Source organism: Phacochoerus africanus, chromosome 2 (assembly GCF_016906955.1).
Source record: "Phacochoerus africanus isolate WHEZ1 chromosome 2, ROS_Pafr_v1, whole genome shotgun sequence".
Lineage (NCBI taxonomy): Eukaryota > Metazoa > Chordata > Mammalia > Artiodactyla > Suidae > Phacochoerus > Phacochoerus africanus.
The window spans coordinates 55668899-55694741 of NC_062545.1; the positions used below are offsets into that span (position 1 = coordinate 55668899).

At 41.0% G+C, this 25843-nt stretch overlaps 1 protein-coding gene across 1 annotated transcript; it reads right to left on the reverse strand.

The window, feature by feature from the left end:
- Positions 1-1503: 1503 nt before the first annotated feature.
- On the reverse strand, positions 1504-12652 carry GJB7 (gap junction protein beta 7). Its single transcript, XM_047760711.1, has 2 exons — positions 12451-12652; positions 1504-3376 (listed from the first exon to the last, which is right to left on the reverse strand). Exon 2 carries the CDS (start codon positions 3347-3349, stop codon positions 2561-2563), a length of 789 nt encoding a protein of 262 aa, XP_047616667.1. The 5' UTR covers positions 3350-3376; positions 12451-12652; the 3' UTR covers positions 1504-2560.
- Positions 12653-25843: the final 13191 nt, after the last annotated feature.

Sequence of the window (25843 nt, forward strand, 5' to 3'; positions counted from 1 at the left end):
AATTTCCTTGGGAAGACTGGACCCATAGTCACTTGTAGACCCAGACATTCTTTATCCAAGTACTTTAAATTTTTTTTTTCCTCCAGTTCCAATGAGGAGAAACTCTGTGGCCAAGAGCAACATCTGTAACCAGAAAGATTTTGGAGATAAGTGAAAGGGAGTCAAAATAACTGCAAGTCAGGAATGGTTGCATGAGGTCAACAAGACAGCTGTTTAGTGATCTGGGAAGCCTGGTATGGCGAGAAAGTGGTATAAGGAAGACCTATAGTGATTATTAACTTCGCTTTTACTAAAGGTATGTTCCTTAAAAAAAGGAACCATCTTTTGAGGTCTCACTTTCTTCCTCTCTAAGATTATGGTCCACTTTCTGAGTACCAAAGGCTTGGGGGTGGGGTTAAGTGACATGGCCATGTAAATATAGGACGCAGGTGTAAAATATTCTACCCCATCTTCGCCTCCATGCTCCTAAATGAAGGTGGAAGTTTTCCTGAGGCAGGAATTATGTATCTCTAAAGATGCATAACACAGTGTCTTTTTTTCCTAGTAATCATTGCTCAATAGATATTAACTTACCCATAAAAGAAACAATAAAGATGATGATTTGTTTCAATCAAATGCTTTGGGTCTTCACTGACACCAAGACAGCGTCCAGAATGTCCTTATAGGAAACTCATTTTGTAAATTAAGCTTAATTAAAGAAAAAAATGATTCCCCTTCCTGTCTAAATGACTGCACGCATGGTCCTTGCTCCCATAACTTTTCTGTCTCCTCTCTACAAAGTGGAAAAGCAAGAATGTGCACATCCAACGAATCCTTTTAGCTCAAGCAGAGTTTGTTGTTGTAACCAATGTGAAGAGGCTGTGGTCCCCGAAAACATTTTGGCAGCACATTCATCCTCAGACTGAAAAATTCCCTGACCTCCACTCTGGTTCTGTGCCCTAAAACCCCATATTCTAGGTTCATGCCATGATCAGGACCTCCAAAATCCTAAACCTCTTTAACCACCTATTACTTTAGGGGGAAAAAATATCAAGTCCTTCAGTGGTTACCTGCATTTGTGAAGGCTGGCTGTTTTCAAGTCACAAGGTGAGTACAGTGGATTAAGGGCCTGAGTTCAGCAATGATCTGTGGTATAAACTGAAGAAAAGCTCACACCCTCTCTGCTGTGCATGACACAGTCTTATTATGACCACTACTGGCAGCTTGGTTTGTGGGCTACATAATGACACAAATAATTTTCATTATGCATGAGTTATAGTGAGACATTTTATGTTAAGGGAGGCAGGCCATGGAGGACATGATATAATTGGTTTTAGTTGAAATTACATTTTTATGCACTGACTTTTCATTTAAAAAAAAAAAATCCCAGCAGAGAAGAATGATTTCTGAGCTATGTTTACCAAACAGGGTTGTAAATCCTATTCTGAAATTGTCAGAACAAGTTACATTTCACAGAATAATCGTAACCAGGGCAGCCTAGTAATGATATCAATGACGGCCAAATAATACCACAAAACCACTTCATTTTTATTCTGGAAAAAGGCACATATGTTAGAGCTATCAAGTACAAAGAGACTATATCTGGCATTTTTAAAAACAGGAAAGTAAAAGAAAGCTGTAGTCTTCCAAGCAAGTGATAATAAACACATCTTTTCTTTTTACATTTTTTGCATCAATGTAACAGCATAGTACACATTTTATTATCTATTCTAGAGGGAGATGTACTAGTAAATTGTAGGCAAACTGTAACATAGTGTAGAGTACACTGTGAATTCCTGACTGTAAGGTCCAACAATATGGAAGTTTACAAAGTATTGCAATGTCCTATGATTAAAGGTAAGTGTTCAGTAATTCTCAGGTGGGCATGTTCTTTTTCTGGATCCTCCCCTGCACCCTGTCAATGTGCTGCTTTCTGTGGGACCTGCCCCCCCTCATGACCCTAGAGTGACAATTTTAAATGTCTGCTAGTTCAGGCTTAAGTGAGATAACTCCAAGGAGTATTTGTATTTAAGTTGGAGACCCCTAAATGGTGGCTTACGTCCCTCTCCCCACATCCACATGCATCCGAGGACGCTGGCCCTGTGGAGAGTCCTGGGCTCTGTGGTCTCTTCCCCAGGCTGGACCTTCTTACTTAATGGGCTCCTATGTGCTGCTGGTTAGCTGCTGCCCAAACTGTGTCATAGTTTTTCTCTACAAAGACTGAGTAGGCCTGAGTGAGTGGAGTCTTGGCTGCCACTTTGGAAAGGTTACCAGTGTCTCAGTTGTTGCTTGGAGGCTGTCACATTTGTCAGAAGTGTCACTTGTTATATTTTCCAGTTGACAGATCTAAGCACTTAAAGGAATGCTGTTAATTGGATTTCTTCAGACTAATTTTCAGTTAACTATTCAAACACAACTCATGTACCCACATGAACCCTACAACCAAACAATGAGACCTCTGTCTAGTATATGCAACTGAGCACATATTAAACATTAAAAAAAAATTCCGAGTGAGGCTGGCACCCTTTTGTTTTCCAAGGAAGCCCAGGTCTTGCTTAAGAGGGATGCGAGTGTTCTTTGTTTAACCCTCTTGTGTTTCACCTCTCTGGGGTGTGCTCAGGGCTGAGTCTACGTGGTGCTTCTGGAGCAGGGCAGGGGCCCCTACCTCACTGCATTTAACATAGCTGAGGTTGTGACAATCACACACCGAGGACTTGAGTCCTTTAGAGTATTTTTGGAGACAACACTTAATGAAGCACTTGAGAACCAGAAAGCTCAGTTCAGTGAAATTCAACACAACGCACAAGCATGAAGTAATGACCAAGAAGAGGATGAAAATTGTTTTCTCGGTAGGTTTGGAGATGAAGCAGTCCACAGTGTTGGGACAAGGCTGCAAATCACACTTCATAAGGTAGGGAACACTAAAGCCACCATATAGCTTGTAAAATAAAACCAGGAAGCCAATTTCAAAACCAATTTTAACAACAAGGCTGATAAAGTAAGTGTACCACAGGCCCCCATCCATGGTACCTGGGCTGACATAGAGTTTCTTCCTGTGCCTTTTCTCTCGGCCCTGGCGATAGGCTACGTGTAGCACCACCAGAAGTGAAGGCGTGGAGACCATGATCAGTTGTACGGCCCAAAGTCTGACCTGGGAGATGGGGAAGAAGTAGTCAAAACACACATTTTCACAACCAGGCTGTCTAATGTTGCACTCAAACTCTTTCTGCTCATCTTTCCACACGTGCTCTGCTGCCACCATGTAGACCAGCAAACGGAAGATGAACACAACCGCCAGCCAGATCCGCCCAATCCCCGTGGAGTATTTATTTACTCCACTGAGAAGGTCTCTGAGGAATATCCAGCTCATGACTCAGGTTCAAAAGAAGGCAAGATTCTGCAAAAGAAAACAATTCCATCATGATTTGTTTACTTCCATTCCACTGATCTTTTCTACTGTCTTCATTGTAGATTATAGAATTATAGAAGATGACTTTCTGCACCATTACTACCCTGGATGTTGAGGGCACTGTAAGAATCCCATGAGGTAGTCTCACTTCCACACAAAGAGATGAGACAACTGGCCCACAGAACATAAATGATCCCATTTCCAGTTTAATTTGGAATTTGGTTGGTCATCCCACACACACTACTCTGCTTTCAAACAAATCCTTCTAATTTATTGCTTCTCGCTAAAGATGGTTGTGCTCTGTGGCTGATCTAGAAAGAATTAGATATAAATCCCAAGGTGACCTTGGTACCTTGAGATATCCCTCACATGCCAACTTTTTTTTAATGTTCTTTTTTTATTTGAAGTATAGTTGATTTACAATATTGGGTGTTTCATCACCAGCCAAAATGACATGAAATAAACCAAGTAACTGGTGGATTTACTGAAAAAAAAATATTGTGTGTTTCAGCAAAGTGATTCAGCTTTATATATATCAGATTCTTTCCCATTATAGGTTATTACAAGATAATGAGTAGAGTTCCCTGTGCTATATGGTAGGTCCTTGTTGATTATCTATTTTATATATGGTGGTGTGTATCTGGTAATCCCAAACAATTTATCCCTCCTCCCCCACCTCTTCCCCTTTGGTAACCACAAATTTGTTTACTCTGTCTGTGAGTCTGTTTCTGCTTTGAAAATAAACTCAGTTGTATTATTTTTTAGATTCCACATAATTTGCCATTGCCCCTCTCCCCTCCTTAAAGGTTATTCCCCACCCCCCACCTCCACTCACATCCTGTATCTCATCCCAGCAACTTGCCTACAATTTGAGAGTGAAATATGAAGCTCTCCACTACGAAATTCCTCAAACTCATGCTCCCTCATCCTCCAGATCTACTCACACCCTTGTCCACTTAACCTCCTTTATGCAGAATGGAGGAATGGCTAGGTCTCCTCTTGCCTCAAAACAATCACTCCAGCTCTACATCCCATTCTTGATCTATCCACTTCCCCTGTTCTCTGCTCTGTATCTTCACCCTCCACTGTCCTATCACTCTCAGCATATGAATATAAGCCGTAGGTGCTGTCCCTTTTTAGGAGGGGAAATCTTCATAGCTTATCCTTCTAACAACCTCAATCTTTCTTTATCCCTCATTTCTACAATTATTTACTCATCAACTTACTGAGTCTAATTTTTTAACTCAATAAATTTTATTTATAGTTGTGCAACCATCATCTGAGTCTACTTTTTCCTCCCAGCATGGTGCTTATTTCATGCTAAAGTTAACACTACCTCCCAACTACCAGGTCTTTTGGACACTTCAGATCTTTTATTTTGCTGTGGCATTTGATACTGTTGCCTGCACTCGTGTTTTTGAAACTCTTTCAGCCTTATCTTCCATACCACTCTACCTCCTCTTTCTGTAATTTGGATCCTCTTGCTTCTGCTGTCTTCAGCACCATTTCCCACCCCATTTGTGACAACCAAAAAAAATGTCTCCAGACATTTCCCAGTGTACACTAGGGAGATGATGATGCAAAATCTCTCCAGTTGAAAACCATTGCTCTTCACTCTCTACTATACTCTGAAGATGTGTGCTGGAGCTTCAAGTCTGCCACTAATATACTCTGTGATTATGCAGGTGAAAACCTTGCCATTTCAGGCCCTGTTTCCTTGTTACATAGATGAATTACTTCTTGCTTTCTCCATAGATTCAGCTGAAGGAGAATAATGGAAATGATGATGTGAGGGGAACCAGGGGGTTAAGAAAATGGGGATGTTATTATAAGAGCATTCCTGTCCTAGCACATCACATTATCTCTTACAAAGGGAACAATATGTAACAAGCTCACATGCTAGAGCCCCGAGGAGATGTATGAAGGTTAAGAGGTGTTTTCAGAGAAAACAAGGACACATGTACACAATGCCTTATTCAGCAGGGAATAAATACTTCAATGTCCTTGGTTTTCAGAACACAAACAAAATTGTATTAAGTAAAAAGGATTTGCAAATCCACCTGAAAGGTTAACATCTCCATGACTTATTAAAACAAAGCCCCAAAGATTTAAAAGGGGGAAAGAGGGTATTATGTTTCCCCGTGACATGTGTCACTGGGCATTTGTCCATATTACCCAGGAGGAGGTTTATATAGTTATGAAACATTTAAAAGTACCCTGCTGGATATTTTGGAGAAAGGATGAGGGTAAGAGATTATCTTTCTGTTTTTTGAAAAGAAAAGTGGTAAGAAAGTGACTGGTGTTTGAATAGAATCAGATTGATGCCATCGAATGTGCCAGGACTATGAATTTCATTCGACTGATAAATGTCCATCCTATTTTGAAATTCTCTGCTGATGGAAAGGCAATGGGTTTTCCCAGGATGGAGGAGTGTTCAAAGATGGGTTCACTTTTAACAAAGGTGTTTTAGCAGAGTGGATAAATGGGCACAGTGTTGGACCACTTGGGTTCAAGTCCAAGTTCATCTGTGGTGACAATAGTCCCTATCTCATGGGGCTCAAAACAGAGACTAAAACATGGTAGGTTCTCAGTAAGCATTATAATTTTTAATTTTCCAGTTAAAATCTTTTCTTGGTGTCAAAGTTTCCACTTGCAAGATAGATATGTGTATTTTCTCTAGCTCTGTCCCTGTGAAGTTGGATAATAGTTAGGAAGTTATCAGCTCAACGTTTTTGTCTCTTAATAATGTAGATTGTCTCTTTACTTTTAAAAAGGGTCTTTAATTTATCCCTTTGCTTAAATCACCAAGGATTATCCCCAATTTTTAAAGCATTTCCACTTACCAATTCTAATGTACAAATTATCCTGTGACTTTTTCCTTCTCTTAAGAAGCAGGAGTTAGAACTAGAATTTAGTTTGGAAACCTCAGGTATTTTCAGGAAGTGAAATATTCAGTATTCCCAATACCAGGAATAGTTTCAGAAATTGAAAATTTCCCCCAAATATTTGATCAAAATCAGAAGAGGGGGGTGAGAAGAAGGTGCTCAGAACAGTTGGATTTCCACATGGAAAAGAATGAAGTTGGATTCTTTTCTCACACCATTTTTTAAAATCTAGTTTTCTTTTTATATTGGAGTATAGTTAATTGACAATGTTGTGTTAGTTTCAGGTGTACAGCAAAGTGATTCAGTTAAACATATACACATATCCATTCTCTTTCAGATTCTTTTCCCACATAGGTTATTACAGAATACTGAGTAGAATTCTCTGTGCTATGGAGTAGGTCCTTGTTAGTTATCTATTTTATATATAGTAGTGAGAATATGTTAATCACACATATGTTAATCCTAATTTATCCCTAACCCCCATCCTCCCCCTTTGGTAACCATAGATTTGTTTTCAAAATCTTTGAGTCTGTTTCAGTTTGGTAAAAAAAAATTCATTTGTATCATTTTTTTTAGATTCCACATAGAAGCGATATCATATGATAATTTTTTCTCTGTTTGACTTCAGTCAGTATGATAATCTCTGTGTCCATTCATGTTGCGGCAAATGGCATTGGTTTTCCTTTTTTATGGCTGAGCAATATTCCATGTGTATATATGTACCACATTTTTATCCATTCCTCTGTCAATGGACATTTAGATTGCTTCCATGTCTTGGCTACTATAAATAGTGCTGCAGTGAACATTGGGGTGCATGTATCTTTTTTTTTTTTTTTTGCCATTTCTTGGGCTGCTCCTGTGGCATATGGAAATTCCCAGGCTAGAGGCTGAATCAGAGCTGTAGCCGCTGGCCTTCACCAGAGCCACAGCAGCACAGATCTGAGCCGCATCTGCAACCTACACCACGGCTCATGTCAATGCTGGATCCCCAACCCACTGAGCAAGGCCAGGGATGGAACCCACAACCTCATGGTTCCTAGTCTGATTCATTAACCACTGAGCCACGACAGGAACTCGACATGTATCTTTTTGAATATGGTTTTATTTGGATATATGCTCAGGAGTGGGATTGCTCAATCATATAGAGATTTTTCATTTTTTAAGGAACCTCCATACTGTTCTCTATAGTGGTCGTACCAGTTTACATTCCTCCCACACCCTCTCCAGAATTGATTGTTTGTAGAATTATTAATGATGACCATTCTAACCAGTGCGAGGTGACATTATAGATTTGCATTTCTCTAATAATTAGTGATGTTGAATATTTTTTGTCTGCTTTATGTCTTCTTTGGGAAAATGTGTGTTTAGATATTCTTCCCATTTTTTGATTGGGTATTTTTTTGATATGGAGCTGCATGAGTTGTTTGTGTATTTTGGAGATTACTCTCTCGTTGGTCACTTTGTTTGCAAATATTTTCTCCCATTCCGTGGTTTGTCTTTTTTCATTTTGTTTATGGTTTCCTTTGCTATGCAAACTCACATCATTAAAAAAAATTAACTCAAAATGAATTGATGATCTAAATGTAAGAGCTAAAACCATAAAACTCTTAGAAAAACACATGGGGCAAATCTTCATGAACTTGGATTTGGTAATGTATTCTTAGATTTGACATTAAAAGCATGAACAACAAATGGAAAAAATAAGATCTGGCATTGCTGCAAGCTCAAGCTGTGGTAGGTCACAGATGTGGCTAGGATCTGGCATTGCTATAGTTGTGACATAGGCCTGCAGCTGCAGCTCTGATTCTATCCCTAGCCCAGGAACTTTCATATGCCACAGGTGTGGCCCTAAAAACAAAACAAAACAAAACACCTATCCATACACATCTGAAAGATTACCTTGTAGGAAAATCATGTGGTGAATTCTTTTAGTCTTTCTTGCCTCTACATACAGGTCAGAGACTTCCCAAATTATCACCAGTCCAGACCTCTCGCTCTGAGCTCCAGCTGCATCCTTGTCATTTCCAGTAGGATGTCATCTCATCAGCTTACAAGGTCCCAAAGTCAACTCCTGCTGCTGCTTCCTCCATGCCCACTGCTCCTCAAAGAACAGCTCTTCCTCTAGTGTTCTCGCACCACCATTCACGGAAGTGATGAAGCCAGAAGCTGGGAAGTCATTCTCTACCTTCTTTCTGCCTCCAAACCCACATCCAATCTACATTCAAGTCCAAAGTTTCCACCTTTGAAATATATCCCCAAACTTGGCATTCTCTTCATCTGTCCTGCCACCACCCCAATCCAAACCACCCTCATCACCTGCCTGGTGTACTGCAATACCTTCTTCTTCTCTTTCTTCCTCTCCTCCTCCCTATCCTCCTCTTCCTCTTGCAGTGGAGTATGTGAGGGTGCCTGTATGAAATGCACTGTGGAAGTGGAAAGTTAGAGCCTCTAGTAACAAGGACTAATTATTGGAAATCTCCTCTTCACACCAGATACCAGGAGTTCCTGGTGTGGCTCAGAGGATTAAGAACCCAACTAGCATCCATGAGGAGGCAGGTTTGATCCCTGGCCTTGCTCAGTGGGTTAAGGATCCCGTGTTGCCATGAGCTGTGGTGTATGTCACAGATATGGCTTAGATCCCGCATTGCTGTGGCTATAGTATGGGCAGCAGCTGCAGCTCCAATTTGACCCCTAGCCTGGGAATGTTCCTATGTTGTATGTGTGGCCCTAAAATAAATAAATAAATAAATAAATAAATAAATAAATAAATAAATAAATAAATTCACTGCAGATACCTATCCAATCCTCCAGATTTGGACTTTGGAGGAGAAGAATTGTGTAAATGTAAAATCTATTCCTGAGTGCTACATATCCAGGCATCACAGCCAAATGAGTACCTGGAGGAAATAAATGTGTCCAGATCTACTCTCTTACAAGACACTTGCCTTAGGACAGCTGTGAGTAAAGAGTAAAGTTCATTTGAAACACTCAGGATGGCACCTGGTGCCTAACAAACATCACATTAAATATCATCATCATCAAACCAGTATAATTTTAAAGACCCTCAAAAACTCAACCCCAAGTCCTCCCACCAGCTATTCGAGGGTTCTACTAACTGATCAAGAAATTAAGAATGGAATCACAGCCCTCCATAAAACATGAATGAGAGCACAATCAGGCTGAATCAAATAACTCAGAATTTGGAGACAAATGCCTCCTTTGAGTGTGAAATGAGTAAAAAAATCATTGTGGGAGAGAATTAATTATTTGTAGAAGAAACCCGCCCCCAAGAGGTTATCTGTCCTGTATTCCTGGAATAACCTGAAAAATACTAGAACGTTGGTAGATATAAAAGTGTAAGATTATGCAAGACTTTGAACATCAAAGTGAAAGTGACAATTGAAAACTTTTTTTCTAATCAAAGCAACCAGAGGATACCTGAGCAAAGAGGGTAGTAAATGAAGAAACAGAAGACAATCAACCATGTGGTCCTGTGACTGGCATCATGACATGGCAGCAAAGGTTAACAGAAGAGTAGAGCTCTGCGTGAAAGATAGGTGAGCAGAAATGACACAGACTTGCTCAGAATCCACGTAGTTCTCTACTATATACGTGCTGACACCACTCTCTCTTCTGCAACCAGAGTCTGGATTTTCTGGGCCAATCCCTATTGCAAACATGCTAAGCTATTGTCAGCTAGTGAGAATGTGTGCAAGTCTCAGGTTCAAAAAATGAGTCCTAGTAACTCTGTGGGAGGGCAAGGATAGCTATATGCCTCTGGCGTCTCTACATCCTGGATTAAATGTCTGTTACAATCAATTGACTACTCCAAGTTACCCAGGAACCCTCTGAGTAATCATTTCCCTTGCCAAGATTCCTTAAGCTGTGCAAAAAAGTTCTCCTGAGATCAAAGACAAGTGTTCCAGTCTCTGGAGCGGTGCTTTATCAGTCAGGCTCCCAGGCTTAGTTAATGTGAATGAGTACCTCAGAGATGACTCCACTCAGGATGAGCTAACTGTACACCTGAGCTTCTGAACCTCTGGGTTGAGCACCAGCCTGCTGTCCTTCTCTTACAGCAGGATGAGTTTTTGCCACACCAGCAACTTCTCCCCACTCAGGAGGCTTCATGTCTTGTGTGGTTCAGGTACCAGCAGCAAGTGCCCTCTTGGGCTCAGATCTGCACAAACCCTGTCCAAGAAGGTCTAGTACTGCCAGGAGCTGGCAACCTGCTATGTCCTTACTAAGGAGTGCTGTTTTGAAACTTGTGTTCCAGGGGTGCCTGATTTCCACAGCCCCATAGACCACCAGTGACAAGCCCTGAAAAAGCCATCAGTCCATACCCAGCTTCTTTCACTTTTCAGTAATAATATTTACCTGTCCTCAGATCATGCTTGACCATCTCTGAAACATTGCATAGCATCTCGCCTGACCCCCACCCCTTCCTCAGTAGTCGGCAAGGTCTGTGGTAGGACCCTCCACGCAGTGACGAAGACATCAAAACTCAGAGAGGGAAGTAGCTTGTCCATGACTCCCAGTAATCAGCAGAAAATCCAGCAGCAGAAGCCAGGTTTTGCAAGACTGGTCTCCAGCTCCCCGAGGGGTTGATTTCTGTCCTGTCTTGCACACAAATCATTTAGCCCCTAAAGAAAACACTTTGCTCTCAAGGGCTCTTTCCACCTTTGAGGGCCCCAGAACCTGCTGACATGAGTAAACTCTCTAAGCCCATGTTCAGATATAAGGCATTTTCAGAGATGGCCTGCTTGGAAAAAATCCCCAAAGCAGAGAGTTTCTCAACATAGGACCTGTGGCACTTGAAGGCCAGTTGTTAGATTCTCAAAGGTCTATGAGAAGCATCTATGTGTTATGCTTTTGGTCTGGGATCTTTAAATATACAAACAAAAGTAACGCTGGATGGCCAGCTTATAGCAAGGGGTGCCTGAGGATGTCAGCTTTCATATTTACCAGTGTTTGGCAAACTACACAGTCTTCAGGCCAAACCCAGTCCACCACCTGTTTTGTAAGTAAAGTTTTCTGGGACACAGCCATGCCCATTTATTTCCTATTGCCTATGGCTGCTTTCACACCCAAAGCAGCAGAGTTGAATAGTTCCAACTGAGGTAGAATGGCTCTTAAAGCCTGAAATATTTCCTTTTAGGCTTTTTGCAGAAAACGTTTGTTGACCTCTGATATTTATATTATGTTTAAAAACATCTTGAGACAAAGTTGCAGAGCATTAATCATGTAGGCCTATGAGCAACAGCACATGATAGGCTGTGCTCAAGAGAAAGCCATGTGAAGCCATGGGGAAGTGCAGGAGGAACCTAGATGCTGGTGGCTGGACCGGGGACCAGTGGTGGAAGAAACAGCCATGACCGACCCATCAGGCAGGCCCATCACAAAGGCTCTGGAGTCAAAATCTCATTCTCTCAATGAGTAGCAATTTCATGTTGGCAAAACAACATCTTTTGTCCACTAAATTTTAATTAATTTAAATTTAATTGATTGGTTTTGTGATGTTTGGTTTTTCTTTTGTAAATATAGTTGCACAAAAGCCATTAAGTCTAGAGATCAGCCTGTAGATATAAAATTATTTTATGCCTAATTTTATGTTTCATACTCATTCAAGAACAGTATACTGAAAACATGAATTGTCAAAACTGAGGGTCCATGAGCAATGGCAAGCAGAACAGTACCCACCCAGGCCAACCCGTCACATACACACCACTTGCCTGGTATTTCAATTTCCTGTGTGAATAAAGGTGTTGCCATTGTTGGAGGATCCCCTCTTAGCAACAATGCAAAGATTGTCCTGGGGCCACACAGAAAGAGCCACTGAGAGGTCCTACACTGGGCCTCAATGTCCCCATCACCCCCCTGACTTATATCCACCCACACCCTCTGCTCAGGCCAGGCTCCTGACCTGGCCACAGCCTCCCAAAGCCCTCATCACCCACACATTACAAATGGGCCATTTTACTTCACAGCAGCTCATCCAGGAAAGGCATCTGTGATGCAGCACAAAGCTGAATAGCAGTGTGTCTAGGTTTATAATAATTAGGATCCCTTCTCTGACTGAAACTTTTTTGGTAAGTGGTAGTGGCTCCCCAGTCAGAGGAAATGACATCTTCTCTTGAAATATAAACAAATCCTCCCATAAGAGAAATAAGCTTAACTTACCTCTTGACACAGATGTGGAGATTAGGAAGAAAATCCAGTCTGCTGCTCAGTCAATTTAAAAAATCACCAGTTGATCAGGTAATTTCCCTGAGCAGAACAGGTGCTTTAAGCTGAGGAAAATGGAGTCCATCGGTTTCCAGGGTAGTGGAAGCCAAACAGGTGTAACCTGATCATTTGTTTTGGCTCATAACTTTGATGAGAATTCTTGTGTCTGTGCTGTTTACAGTATACGTTAAAAGAGAACTGAAACTGGAAAAGCGAATTCAAAGCCACTCAAGTACACACAAGGTTTTTCTAAAACCTTGTCATCATCCACACAAAGAAACTGGGACAATGAGAGAGTGTTTCATCTCTTTAAATGATTTCCCAAGGTTATTTGTCAAAAGCTATCTATGGGAGGTGGGGGGAACCAAAAGACTAAGAACAGTTTAAGTCAATCCATTTTTTTTTTTTTGGAAGTTCCCAAGCTGGGGGTTGAATGGGAGCTACAGCTGTTGGCCTACCACAGCACAGCAATGCCAGATCCAAGCCGCATCTTCAACCTACACCACAGCTCACGGCAATGCTGGATCCTTAACCCACTGAGCAAGGCCAGGGATCCAACTCGCATCCTCATGGATACTAGTAGGATTTGTTAACACTGACCCACGACAGGAACTCCCTAAGTCAATCCATCTTTAATGAGCTTATTTTAACTTCATTTCATGGGTCATAATCTTAGGAATACAGAAAGTAAAAGTCATAGTAAAAATCACTTTTCTAAACCCAGGAAATATAGATAACAGAATTCTCTATGTAGACAGCAAACAGATGTGAGAGAAAAAGAAAGTGCTTTTTCTTTCTATGGAGCATTTCTAGGCATGAGTTCAGCTAAAATTAAAGTTATGGAGAAGTAAAAATGAAATCTTTTCTCTTGGAATAAAAATAGCTTAGAAAGAGAGTTTTACAGTTGGAGATGAGATTAGATTTCAAGAGATCGAATTCCTTCATTTTAGAGATGAGAAAACAACCACAGAGAGCAGCCTGCCTCAGGTCCTTGAATGGAAAGTATAGAAAAGAGCTGGGCAGGAAACCCAAGGCCCAGACTTTCCCACTGTGATAGCCACGCCCACAGATCATGTGGATTTCAGTTCTCTCTTACTGCTCTTAGCGTTCGTGACCTTTAAAATTATTCCATATATTCATATATTTCATCCAAACTTCAAAGAAGAGTGCAGTTCCCTTTGAAAAAAACATTGATCTACTTATTATATTACTGCGTAATAACCGCATAAACCTTTTCCATTCCCAACAAAGCAAATCTTGTTTTGTCTGGTTTTGTTTTTACAGAGATCCCAGCTTCCCGGAATAGCGACCCCCATTTCCAAAGGGTTGCTATCATGATAAAATCCCAAAGCCTTGTCTCCAGAATTCATTACCCCTTTTAGTTTCCACTCCTTTGTTTATAATGAGCACTTATCAAATGTCATCCATGGTCTTAAAACATTGCCTCTTTGTACCGAGACATCTGCTGCCAGGAACAGCTGGATTGAGGCAGCTTGTTGTTAGGACAACCGTCAAGGTAGCCTTACTGAATCCCCAAGCACAACACAAATGAGTCAGAAGATCCCAGCCTTCTGATAATGTTTGTACTAACCCAAACAAAGGTAACATTCAATCATCCAGTATGGCAGGGGTGTAATTTTCTAGACAAAGGTCCCTGTCCTCAAGGATCATGTAGCCTCTTGCACACAAGATGGAGGAGGGAGAAATTGCCAGGGCAGGGGGCAATTAGGAGAGGTTCTATAGGAGAAGTGGACATGGGTTGGATCTTTGTGGAGCAAGAGACAGGATCATGGGTGTGTTCTGAACACCGCACCTTCTCAGTGACGCTCATGACGTTTTCTATGTTTTTGACAAAGAGATTTAGTTCTTCCCCCTCCATTTTTTTGGAAGAAAACACATAATAAGGACTGCAGAAGGAGTGGAATGTTGTAGAAAAAACATCATAATCTTGAAATCAGAAAGCTAAGGGTGGGGAGAGGGAAGAGAAGCCAGAGCTGGAAAGAGAATGGAACGAATCCTGTTCCCTTTGTTCTCCTCTGCTTTCTCGTCAGTGTGAGTATGGGGTCCTGCAGGGTGTCAGCATGAGCAGGGCCTAGAGCAGAAGACCTGCTTGGGGATCACTGCGTTAAGAAAGACCATAGAGGTGTGTTGAATGCAGGTGCCATGTGAGAACATGACCAAAGTCTAAAAGTTAACATCACAGCTGGCAGCAGTGATAGAGCTATAAGCCCTACTGTGCACTAGGAAGCGTCATGCCATAGCACTGTGCTCTGAACTTGACCTTTGTTTCTCAGCATAGTGGCTCTTCCAAGGAAGGTCAGGAGACTTTTCTGCTCACTTTAGACACAGATGGAGTCCTGCATTTTGCTCTGGCCTCAGTAAGACCTTTGACAAATTCAAGTAGGTCTAGAAGATAGTGACCAGGGTGGAGAGGGTGTCTCTAAACATGTTGTAAAAAGATGGATTGAAGGTATTTAGCCTGGATAGGAAGGGTTCAAGGGAGTTACTTATAGAATTTGTGTCAATTCTCTATTAAGGTTTTATTTGTTTGTTTGTTTGTTTGCAATAGTAGAGGTCCCATAGACAAACCAGTGTTGGAATGCTGGGCCTGTCTTTCAATTAACTTTGTGACCTTGCTCAAGATGCTTGAGTTCTCTGAGCCTCATTTTACTTGTCTGCAAAATGGGAAAGGCTTTCCCTACTTGAGTTTTCTTATAATGGTTAAATGAAAGAATAGCTCATCAATCAATGGTAGCTGTTATCTCTGCTGAAAGCAGAGCTGACCTTTGGTTGTGAGATTTCCTGTCCAAAAAAAAAAAAAATGGGACTAGAAATGAGAGAAGTATGCATAGACTTGAAAAAAAAATTACCTTTTGTGCTGGGCAGCAAAGCACATTGCCTCTACATCTCAGAACAATGGCTCTTCAGAACAGTTTGTGAACACAAGATACCCACATGGAGAAGAAGTACCCTTCTCTTTCTAACAATTTGCAGTTGTACCAGGAGCTTGTGGGGGGTTTGTAGCGTCTAGAACCACACCAGGAACACCATAGATATTTCTTCATAATGGTTGCTGTGAGAGCAATAGCAAGTTCTTCTGAGGTTTCATATTCTGGTAAGAATGAGCTGAAGGGCTCTGTTTCTTTTTTCTTTTTCTTTCTTTTTCTTTCTTTCTTTCTTTCTTGCTTGCTTGCTTGCTTGCTTGCTTGCTTGCTTCCTTCCTTCTTTCTTTTTTGCCATGCCTGCGGCATGCAGAAGTTCCTAGGCCAGGGATTAAACCCGTGTCTCAGCTGTGGCGATGACAGATCCTTAACTGCTAAGCCACCAGGGACCTCCAAGGGCTCTGTGTCTTGAGCTGCTGCCTCTTACCCTGGTGCCATCAATGGTTCGTCTCTCTTCTGACTTATGTAGGAAAGGGTTGAGGAAAAATGCTTCATGGGTACAGAATACCTGAGGACTCAAAAGGGTCACATTTTAGCACCAGTTCTCTATCTTAAAGAGAGTTTTCAACATTTTTCAAATGAAAATGTGAACATGATCTCCTGATTGTAATCTCTCCTAAATCAGCCCTTTCTGGACCAGCTGTCAGCAGAGCCATGGCTCTCGGCCCCATCCAGACACCATGTCTCCCCTCCAGGTCACTGAAAGCACTCACATTTTTAATATTTGCACTTAAAACCTCAAATAATTTCCAAGAATTTTCCAGCGAACATTTGAGATATTGTTTTTCCTAAGAAAAGGAGGAGCTCACATATTCCCTCCCATCAGCTTAGCCACCATGCTTTCAAACCTTTCAGAGTTTGACTGGGCTCTGAGTTAATCAATGCATGTGCCTCTGGCTCTAGTTAATTTTCTTGTTGTTGAGTCTACAGATAGGCCATATTTTGCACACCTCTACTTAAGAAAACAAGTACATGATATCAGAAAACATTTAGGAGTTTCCGTTGTGGTGCAGCGGAAACGAATCCGACCAGGAACCATGAGGTTGTGGGTTTGATCCCTGGCCTTGCTCTGTGGGTTAAGGATCTAGTGATGCCATGAGCTGCGGTGTAGGTTGCAGACACAGCTCGGATCTGGTGTGGCTGTGGCTCTGGCGTAAGCTGGTGGCTGCAGCTCCAATTAGACCCCTAGCCTGGGAACCTCCATATACTGCAGGTACGACCCTAAAAGGACAAAAGACAAAAACAAAAACAAAAAAAACAACAACATTTAGATCCAACCGATATGGTCACAGTACATAAAGTACAACAGTTATTACACTCATATGACAGACAAGCCTAGGTTTTTATCTCTCTTCCCTTTTGATTTGAATTTTCTTTAAGAAAAACTATGTGGCATAGCAATGTAAATCAACTATATTTTCATTAAAAAGAATAATGTTATGAATGGCTTTGTGAACATATAAACATTAACACAGATTAATTAGAGAACAAACAGCAAATTGATCTATATAAATCCACAAATGTACCCTGGAGATTAATAATAAGAAATAAAATAAATACATACATGAGTAAGGAGCTCCCATGCTAGGCTGGTGGAGTAGACTTATTGCAGTTATAACTTAATTATGTGCTGGGGAATTGTGAGGTCGATCACCTGGCAGCAACGTGCAAGTACTAGGTAATGGTGTCGGACATGTGATAAGCATATGATAAATGTTAGTTAAAGGTTGAAAAGGCAACTGTAAATGAATAATAGTTGATGAAACAATTTGAGATTCTCTTATGAAAGGGCATCTCAATAGGTGAAAAGTAGGAGCTTTTGGTTATGCCAGTGGAACAGATGGGTAAAAATATTAATACATACAGGAGTTCCCTGGTGGCTCCGTGGGTTAAGGATCTGATATTGTCACTGCTCTGGTGTGTGTTCGATCCCTAGCCCAGAACTTCCACATGTTGTGAGCGTGGCCCCCCAAATATATGTATTAATACATACATACAAACCTAACTATAGAAGATGAAATAATAAGTTCAAATACTTCCTCCAAAACTTGACTAAACTTTTTAACAAATCAAAACAAAACTAAACTCAGGTAAAAAGTACCTTAGACATATTTTTTTTGTGGTTCAGAGGAGAAGCCCACACTTCTAATCCTGATCAGGGCCTGTGCAGGGTCTGTGCGCAGCAGATGGTGTTCTGTAAAGTAAAAACGGACGTAAAATAGCCATACATTCCTCTAAGTTTTGATGCCTAAGTATGCTTATGTTTTGCTTCTTGTAGTATAATAAACACATTTAATTTTGCACACAGGCTGTGTATGGTTGTCCATAGAATTAAGATTATGGCACCCAGAGCCAATGCTTTGTAGCCACACCTTGAATCCCTGAGACTGTTCAGCATCTTTGGAGAGGCAGAGAATTAAACTCAGCATATGTAAGGACCTCTGTCAGGCATCTGAGAGAAAGAAGAAGGATTAAAGCCTATTCCAGTGGATTTGGTGTAGTGGGGTGATGGGGGAGGCAAGACTTTATTCAGTCCAGCCTTCTATGAGTGTAAGTATTTCAGAATACTCTCATACTTTTTGTCCTCTGAAAACTTTAAGAGTGAGAAAGGAGAGTGTTGGGCCAGTATGTTTGACTGGAGACTTGGAGAGAAAGAGAAGGCCTTTGGGGAAAATTATTGTTCTCTTTCCCTCTGCTCAGGAAGCTCTACTGAAGTGAGACCTACTCTTAGGGAATGGGTCTGATGTGGGACCCAATCTCTTTGAGACCATGTATTGAATTTATGTACAAGACCACTGCTGGTTTCTCCTTTCTTAGGTCTGTGTTATTCCAAAGCCCACATTCTAAATGAGTTAACCCTTTGAGGAGGGTCTTTAATAAAATTTAAATACAGTGTAGATTTACCCCGAAGCTAATGAGGCTTAAGCGTTAAGGCTAAAGGGGTCCTGGACCTTACCAGTGTGTTCTCACAATCATAAGTTTCTATAAAATTTGCAAGTATATTTTAACTGATAAGATAACCAATTGAGACTGCTGAGGTATTTTTGCAAAAGAGCATATGCAAATGAAAAACAAACATACGAACAGGCAGCATTGGGCAAATAAATAGATTAATTAATTAATTAATTAATTTCAGCCTAAACTTTGCACTTTATCCAAAAAATTGACTCAAAATGGATAATAGAGCTAAATGTAAAACAGGTTATTATAAACCTTTTAGAGGAGAACATAGGAGAAACCTTTCACAAAGTAGGGATAGGAAAATTGTGCTTAGAAATGATACCAAAAGCATAAGCAAAAAAGAAAGAAAAAATGGATGTCGGACTTCATCAAAATCCTAAACTTTGCTTGCAAAAGACCCTGTTGAAAGGGTGAATAGACAAGTCATTGACTAGGAGAAAATTTTACATCTGACAAAGGACTTGTATCCATAACAAATAAACAACCTATTAAACTCCACAGTAAGAAAACAATCCAGGGAGTTCTACTGTGGCACAGCAGGGTAAGGATCTGGCGTTGCCACAGCTGTGGTGTAGGTCTCAGCTGCAGCTTGAATTTGATCACTGGCCTGAGAACTTCCATATGCTGCAGATGTAGCCAAAAACAAAAACAAAAAAAACAGTCCAGTTAGAAATGAGAAAGGACATGAACAGACACTTCATCAAAGAAAGATTCCTGGTTTAGATAATATATTGTGGTTATGTAAGATGTCATCATTTTTGGAGGCGCAGGGTGACAAATGTTTGGAATCTCTCTGTATTATTGCAACTGGTGAGTCTGTCACTATTTTTTTCAAGTTTAAAAATTGGTATATAGAAAGGGAATAACCATAAAGGAAATATAAACTAAGTCACCAAAAGCTAACAATACACACCCACCAGAATGACTAATATTAAAAAGACAGTTCCCTGTAGCACAGCCAGTTAAGAACCTGGCATTTTCACTGCTGTGGATCAGGTCGCTGCTGTGGCGCAGGCTTGATTCTTGGCCTGAAAACTTGCACATACCTAGGGCGCTGCCAAAAAATAAAAATAAAAAAAGATGGAACAGGAGAAGAGAGAAAATCAAAGAAAAGAGAAGACAAGGGCATCTTATTTATTTGAATGTAAAGACTTCTCATTTTTGCTTAAGGCAAAACAGATGTCCTTTTTGGACCATTACAGTAAAGGACTTTATTATAGTTTATGCATCTAAGTAACTCAATTATTTGTTTTATGCCCTGAAAGGATGGAGTTTGAAATAATTAGAATAGCTTCTACTCTTCCTAAAATATCTGTATTTTTTTAATCTTGGGAAGCACCTTCTCGGGATAAATGTCATTGCATCCAAATAAAATTGTCTCACTCACTCGATTGTAGTTACACTGATGCCTAATCCCTGCAGACCTATGTTCAACACCAAATGTATTTAAGTCCCCACCATTGGAAATGGTTGTTTTGTCTGCATTGCTGGAGGCATCATTGGGTCAGATATTTAAATCTTCAGAGACATTTCTTAAGATGAGTTAAAATTCCCCGAGGTAGAAAACCATATAATAAAAAGCAGTTATGTCTCATTTGGCAAGTGAAGAAGGAATATGACTCATCACATGTTTCGGTGGTTCTCAGGGTGAGGTTCTAGGAGCAGCAGTGACAGCACTTGGTGACTTGAAATGGAATTTTCGGGCCCCACCCCAGATGTATTTTATGAGACAACCTGGAGTTGGGATCCTGGATAGGTGTTTTAATAAGCCCTCGGATGATGCTGACACTTGCCCAAGTTTGCGAATCCTTCCATGCAGGATGATGCGGAGGGCACTTTCGTGAAAGTCAGACCAGCTGGCAGGACTTCAGAAACACCAAGCCATCTCTTACATTCATCTGTTCGGCTCTGAGACATCTCTTTAAATGTTTGTAAATTTTGTAATATGCTGCATTTTACATATGCATTAAATTTGTTTTATTTCAAAGGTGTGGGGGCAGGAAACAGCATCTGGAATATCCCCAAGTTTCTCTAGCATCTGGAAGAAAATAAGGTTCCTTGAACATTGATACCAGCATTTCACTGGCTTATTTCCCTACCTGCAAACATCAGGACCCACACCCTTCCCATTCAAGGGCCTGCCGCAAAGCCTCACATGGGCCCCTCTCTACCTCAGAGGGCTCCCCTCATTTCTGGGAATTGGGTTTGGACAAGTGTGGACATGCAAGAAGAAGGGTAGGTTTGGGGGCTTGTTTATGTTTTTATCCAGTGATGGGTCGAGTTGATAAAGGAATATAAGATCTATGCCTCAGCTGACATAAGGTGTCTGCAGTCCTGGGTGCTCTTGGAGGCTGTTACAGAAATGACTGTCCAACAATAATCAGTATCAAGGCTGCACAGAACACAGAGCTTTATTTGGCATCTTAAAAATTGTAACTTGGAAGTTCAAGTTGTGGTGCAGTGGAAACGAATCTGACCAGTAACCATGAGGTTGGGGGTTCAGTCCCTGGCCTTGCTCAGTGGGTTAAGGATCTGGTGTTGCCGTGAGCTGTGGTGTAGGTCGCAGATGCTGCTCAGATCCTGCATTGCTGTGGCTGTGATGTAGGCCGGCAGCTATAGCTCCGATTGGACCCCTAGCCTGAGAACCTCCATGTGCCGCAGGTACGGCCCTAAAAAGCAAAAAAAAAAAAAAAAAGAAAGAAAGAAAGAAATTCTATGATGGCAGGTAATGACACACTATTTTTTTTCAAATCACTCAGGAGTCTCTCACCAGGGTCACCCATTTCTTCCCTTCTGGCCACCTCTTTAACATCCCAACCCCCAAAGAATGTCCCCCACAATTATGCTACTATAACCTTGACCCAGGCTAGGCCAGCCATGCTATTCCTTCCTCCTGTACACAGAATTTTGTCCTGAAAAAAGGGAAAAGGGCAGAAAGGTTATGAAGGCTAATCAGAGTTCTTCTATGAGATTTGCTATATGGATGATTAGAAAATGCCCTTTCCATTGGCATATGCACACTTAGGTATATGGAACGATTGGCCCATGGGGACCTACTGTATAGCACAGAGAACTCTACTCAATATTCTTCTATAATCCACGTGGGAAAAGAATCTGAAAGAGAATGAGCATGTGTATGTGTATAACTGAATCACTTTCTTGTACAGCAAAAATGATTACAACCTTGTAAACAACTATACTTCAATAAAACTTAAAAAAAATAAGAAAAGAAAGAAAAGGAAAGAAAAGGAGTTCCCAACATGGCTCAGTGGAAACAAATCTGACTAGCATCCATGAGGACACAGATTCTATCGTGGCCTCGCTCACTGGGTTAAGGATCCTGTGTTGTTGTGGCTGTGGTGTAGGTCATTGGCTACAGCTCAGGTTCGACCCCTAGCCTGAGAACCTCCATATGCGTGAATGTGGCCTTAAAAAGACCGACAGACAGACAGAAAGAAAGAAAGAAAAGGTCTCTTTCCACTTGGAGGTACCTTACCACAGTAGGAGGTGGGAGCTGCCAGCAGGGAGATACCCAAGGCATGAATTAAGTGTACCCAAGAAGCCCACAGAGAAATGAGACAAGGGAGCCCTGTTGATGTATTTGGATGTCTCAAATCTCACTGATCCCCATAAGTTTGTTCTCAAAGTCTGTGAGTCTAATTCTTTTTTTTTTTTTTTTTTTGGCCCCAGTGTTCAATGGCTTGATGTGGGATCTCAGTTCCCAGACCAAGGATTGAACCCAGGCTGTAGTGGTGAAAACACCAAGTCTTAACCACTAGACCACCAGGGAACTTCCTGTGAGTCTCTTCCTTAACTATAATCTTTATGTTGATGATTTCTGCATACCAGGAGTACTTTGCTGTACACCTGAAACTGACACATTTTAAGTCAACTATACTTCAATAAAAATTTTTTTTAATAAAAAATAAATGACAAAAAAATTTTTCCTTTGTCTTCTTTTTGAGGTACCTGAGATTGCAAGATGTTGGAATGTTAGCCAGACATTGGTTCTTCTTACTGAAACAAAGGTTACTCCTTAAGCTACCAGGCAAATGGTCTTTGATTCCAGATAATTTAGAAAGGAGGATATGTGTCTCAGTTATGACAACAGTAATGCCACACAACAACAAACGAAACCTCAGGCAGCAAACAACAAGACACACATTTAAGCCCAGGTGATCTGGGCGTGCTTGACTGATCTTGGCAGGGTGGCTCTGTTGATCTTGGCTAGGCTTGCTCATACACCCAGGGGACAGCTGACTGATGGCCAATCTAGGATGGCTTCGACTGGAATGACTGGGATAACATGGCTTGACTCAATGTGTTTTTCATCTCCAGCAGGCTAGCTGGGGCATATTCACCAGTCTAAGTACTTTTTCAGCCTTGCTTGTAGCATATTTGCTAACATCATATTAACTAAAATAAGGCACAAGGCCAGTCTCAGAGTCAGAGTGCAGATGAAGGTGTGGGCACAGGGGGTCAAGGGTAATGGATGGGGAGGGAAGAACTGACGTTATTTTTTTCATTATACCACAGCATGCTTAATTTTTTCCAATTTGCCAGCTAATATTTCATCCAATGGAGTCAGATATTCCTTGAGCTCACATTAATTGTATCACCTACTTTGACTTGGCTTTATGCTAAGGAAAAGAAACCAACATTTATTTTATGAAAACTACAGCAGCAGCAACAAAACAAACCCTGCCTTTGACAATATGCCAATAAACTGATATGATTTTCATTTTATCTTATAAATCAACTACTAATTATTGCCTGAAAAAAAAGTACCAGTACATCTGAGATACACTTGAGAAGACTCACAGACCACCAGTATTGTCCCCAAGGCACATTTGAGGAACTTCTGATTAAAATGGTGATCTTTTACAAATGTCAATGCATTTTCACACAGATGAACCTTTGTTTCATGCAGTTAATACCATCAAATATAAAACCTTCTAATCCTCCAAATACATGATCACCTGTTAAATATTATTAAATATTGATGGTGCTGTGTAAAATGAGGATAATAAAAGCTGAATTCAGGCTGGCGTCATTCGTCAAAGTAATTTCTTAAAAGCATCATAAATGGAAAGAACTATTGTCTATTCATATCATTTGTATTGTAGTCATATCCATTGAAATTGACAAGGCCTCTAGGATTTCTCTGTTATCTTTGCCTACAGTTTTATGCTTTAAAAAAAAAAAAAAAAACAGGTTCTTAGGTTTACCTATTCTTCTAGTTAATCACTTTGAATTGATCATGATAGTAAAAGTGCTTTTGTTTGCATCGTGATATTTGACATTTAATTCATTAGTGTAGAGACCCTAAGGGATGAGAAGAAAATGTGGGTATGTTGGTTAAGGCAGCACAAAGTTTTGCAGCCCTCAGCCCTCAGCTGTTCTGCGGGTACCGCAGAGCCTTTTTTCCCCTCCTTGGAGGGACTTTTGCACATACTCTGGAAGTTTGGTATTGTGTCTAGTTTTAGGCCTTTTGGCTGACTTTGAGGGCAACTTCCCCCTCCCCAGCTTTATTGATGTAACTGACACAGTGTTGGGCCAGTTTGAGGTGCAGAAGTGTTGATTTGATACACATATACTGCAAAATGCTTACCATCGTAGCATTAGCCAATCCCTGCATCATGTCACATGATTACTCTTTTCTTTTTGTGGAAAGAAGACCTAAGATCTACTCTCTTAGATTTCAGGTATATAACAGTACTATTCACTATAATCACTATGTTGTACATTATATCCCGACTTATTCATCTCATAATTGGAAGTTCGCACTTTTGACCAACATCTCCCTACTTCCCCAACCCCTACCCCACCACCTGCCAGTCCCTGGTAATCACCATTTTAGTCTCTTTTTCTATGTGTTTCACTTTTTTAGATTCCATATATAAATGAGATCATAGAGTATTTGTCTTTCTTGGTCTGATTGACTTAGCATAACACTCTCAAGGGCCATTCATGTTCTTGAAAATGGCAAGACATCCTAATTTCTCACGGTGGAATAGCAGAGATAGATAGTTACAGATATATAAAATGTATAAACTCAGATTGTCTTCATCCATTCATTCATTAACAGACACTTGGGTTGTTCCCACCTTTAGGCTATAGTAAAAACGCTGCAATGAACTTTATGGGGTACAGATCTATTTTTGAGACAGTGATTTCACTTCTTGGGCTATAAACCCAGAAGTGGAATTGTTGGATCACACGGTAGTTCTGTTTTTAATTTTTTGAGGAACCTCCATACTGTTCTCCATAATGGCTGCACCAATTTACATTCCCACCCACAGTGCACAAGGGTTCCCTTTCCTCCACATCCTCACCAACACTTGTTATCACTTGTCTTTTCCGTGATAGCCATTCTAACAGGTATGAGGTGATATCTCACTGTAGTTTTGATTTTTATTTCCCTAATGATTAGTGATGTTGAGCACCTTTCATGTTACAAACAGCTTTTCAATAAAAGTGTTACTTGTTTGTCAGAAGATTGCCTACTAACACCATATGTCAATAAACTGTCAAAAAGTTATACTTCAGGAGTTCCCGTCGTGGCGCAGTGGTTAACGAATCCGACTAGGAACCATGAGGTTGCGGGTTCGATCCTTGCCCTTGCTCAGTGGGTTAACGATCCGGCGTTGCCCTGAGCTGTGGTGTAGGTTGCAGACGCGGCTCGGATCCCGCGTTGCTGTGGCTCTGGTGTAGGCCGGTGGCTACAGCTCCGATTGGACCCCTAGCCTGGGAGCCTCCATATGCCGCGGGAGCGGCCCAAGAAATAGCAACAACAACAAAAGACAAAAAAAAAAAAAACTTCAAAATAAAGTCAATTCGGCTTGAGACGATAAGTTTTAAATTCAAAGACCATTTGCCAAAGCTTTACATAAATCCATGCCAAAATCTGGGCACCTGGCATTCTATTTTGTTTGTTTTAATTCACCTTGTATCCCAACAAACTTCAGCAAGAGCAAAACATGTGCAAACCCGCATCCATATCTGTTCCTTATCACAACCACAGCCGCACGTATCTTGCATCTTGGAATCTCAAGGCACTAATGGAATGGCCGAGCATTAACTGTACGTTTGAATATCTGTACCCCTAAAATGGTGCTTAGGAGGAGACCAGATCCAAGGCTTCTTTTCCAGATTAAAATATTTTCCCTTTCATTAAATAAATGCATATAGTTATAAGTGATGTCTTCTTTTATTTACACAAAGCATACACGCCAAACTGGAAAGTTATTTGAACCTAGGAGGCTGAAAACTTAAGGTAAAAAAGGAAGAAACCGAAAATGCCCCCAGCAAACCCCAGTCCGCCAATCCCGCGGGCGGGAGGGCCTGGGAGGTGGAAGAGTGCAGCCCGAGAGGTCCCCGGGGCCCCCGCGCGCCTGCGCCGCAGCCTCCGGGCTGTAGGGGCCGCTGCGGCGCCGAGCCGGCCG

Bases quoted from the DNA above. Each gene is read 5' to 3' on its own strand.
- GJB7 (XM_047760711.1), bottom strand. From the start codon at position 3,349: ATGAGCTGGATATTCCTCAGAGACCTTCTCAGTGGAGTAAATAAATAC.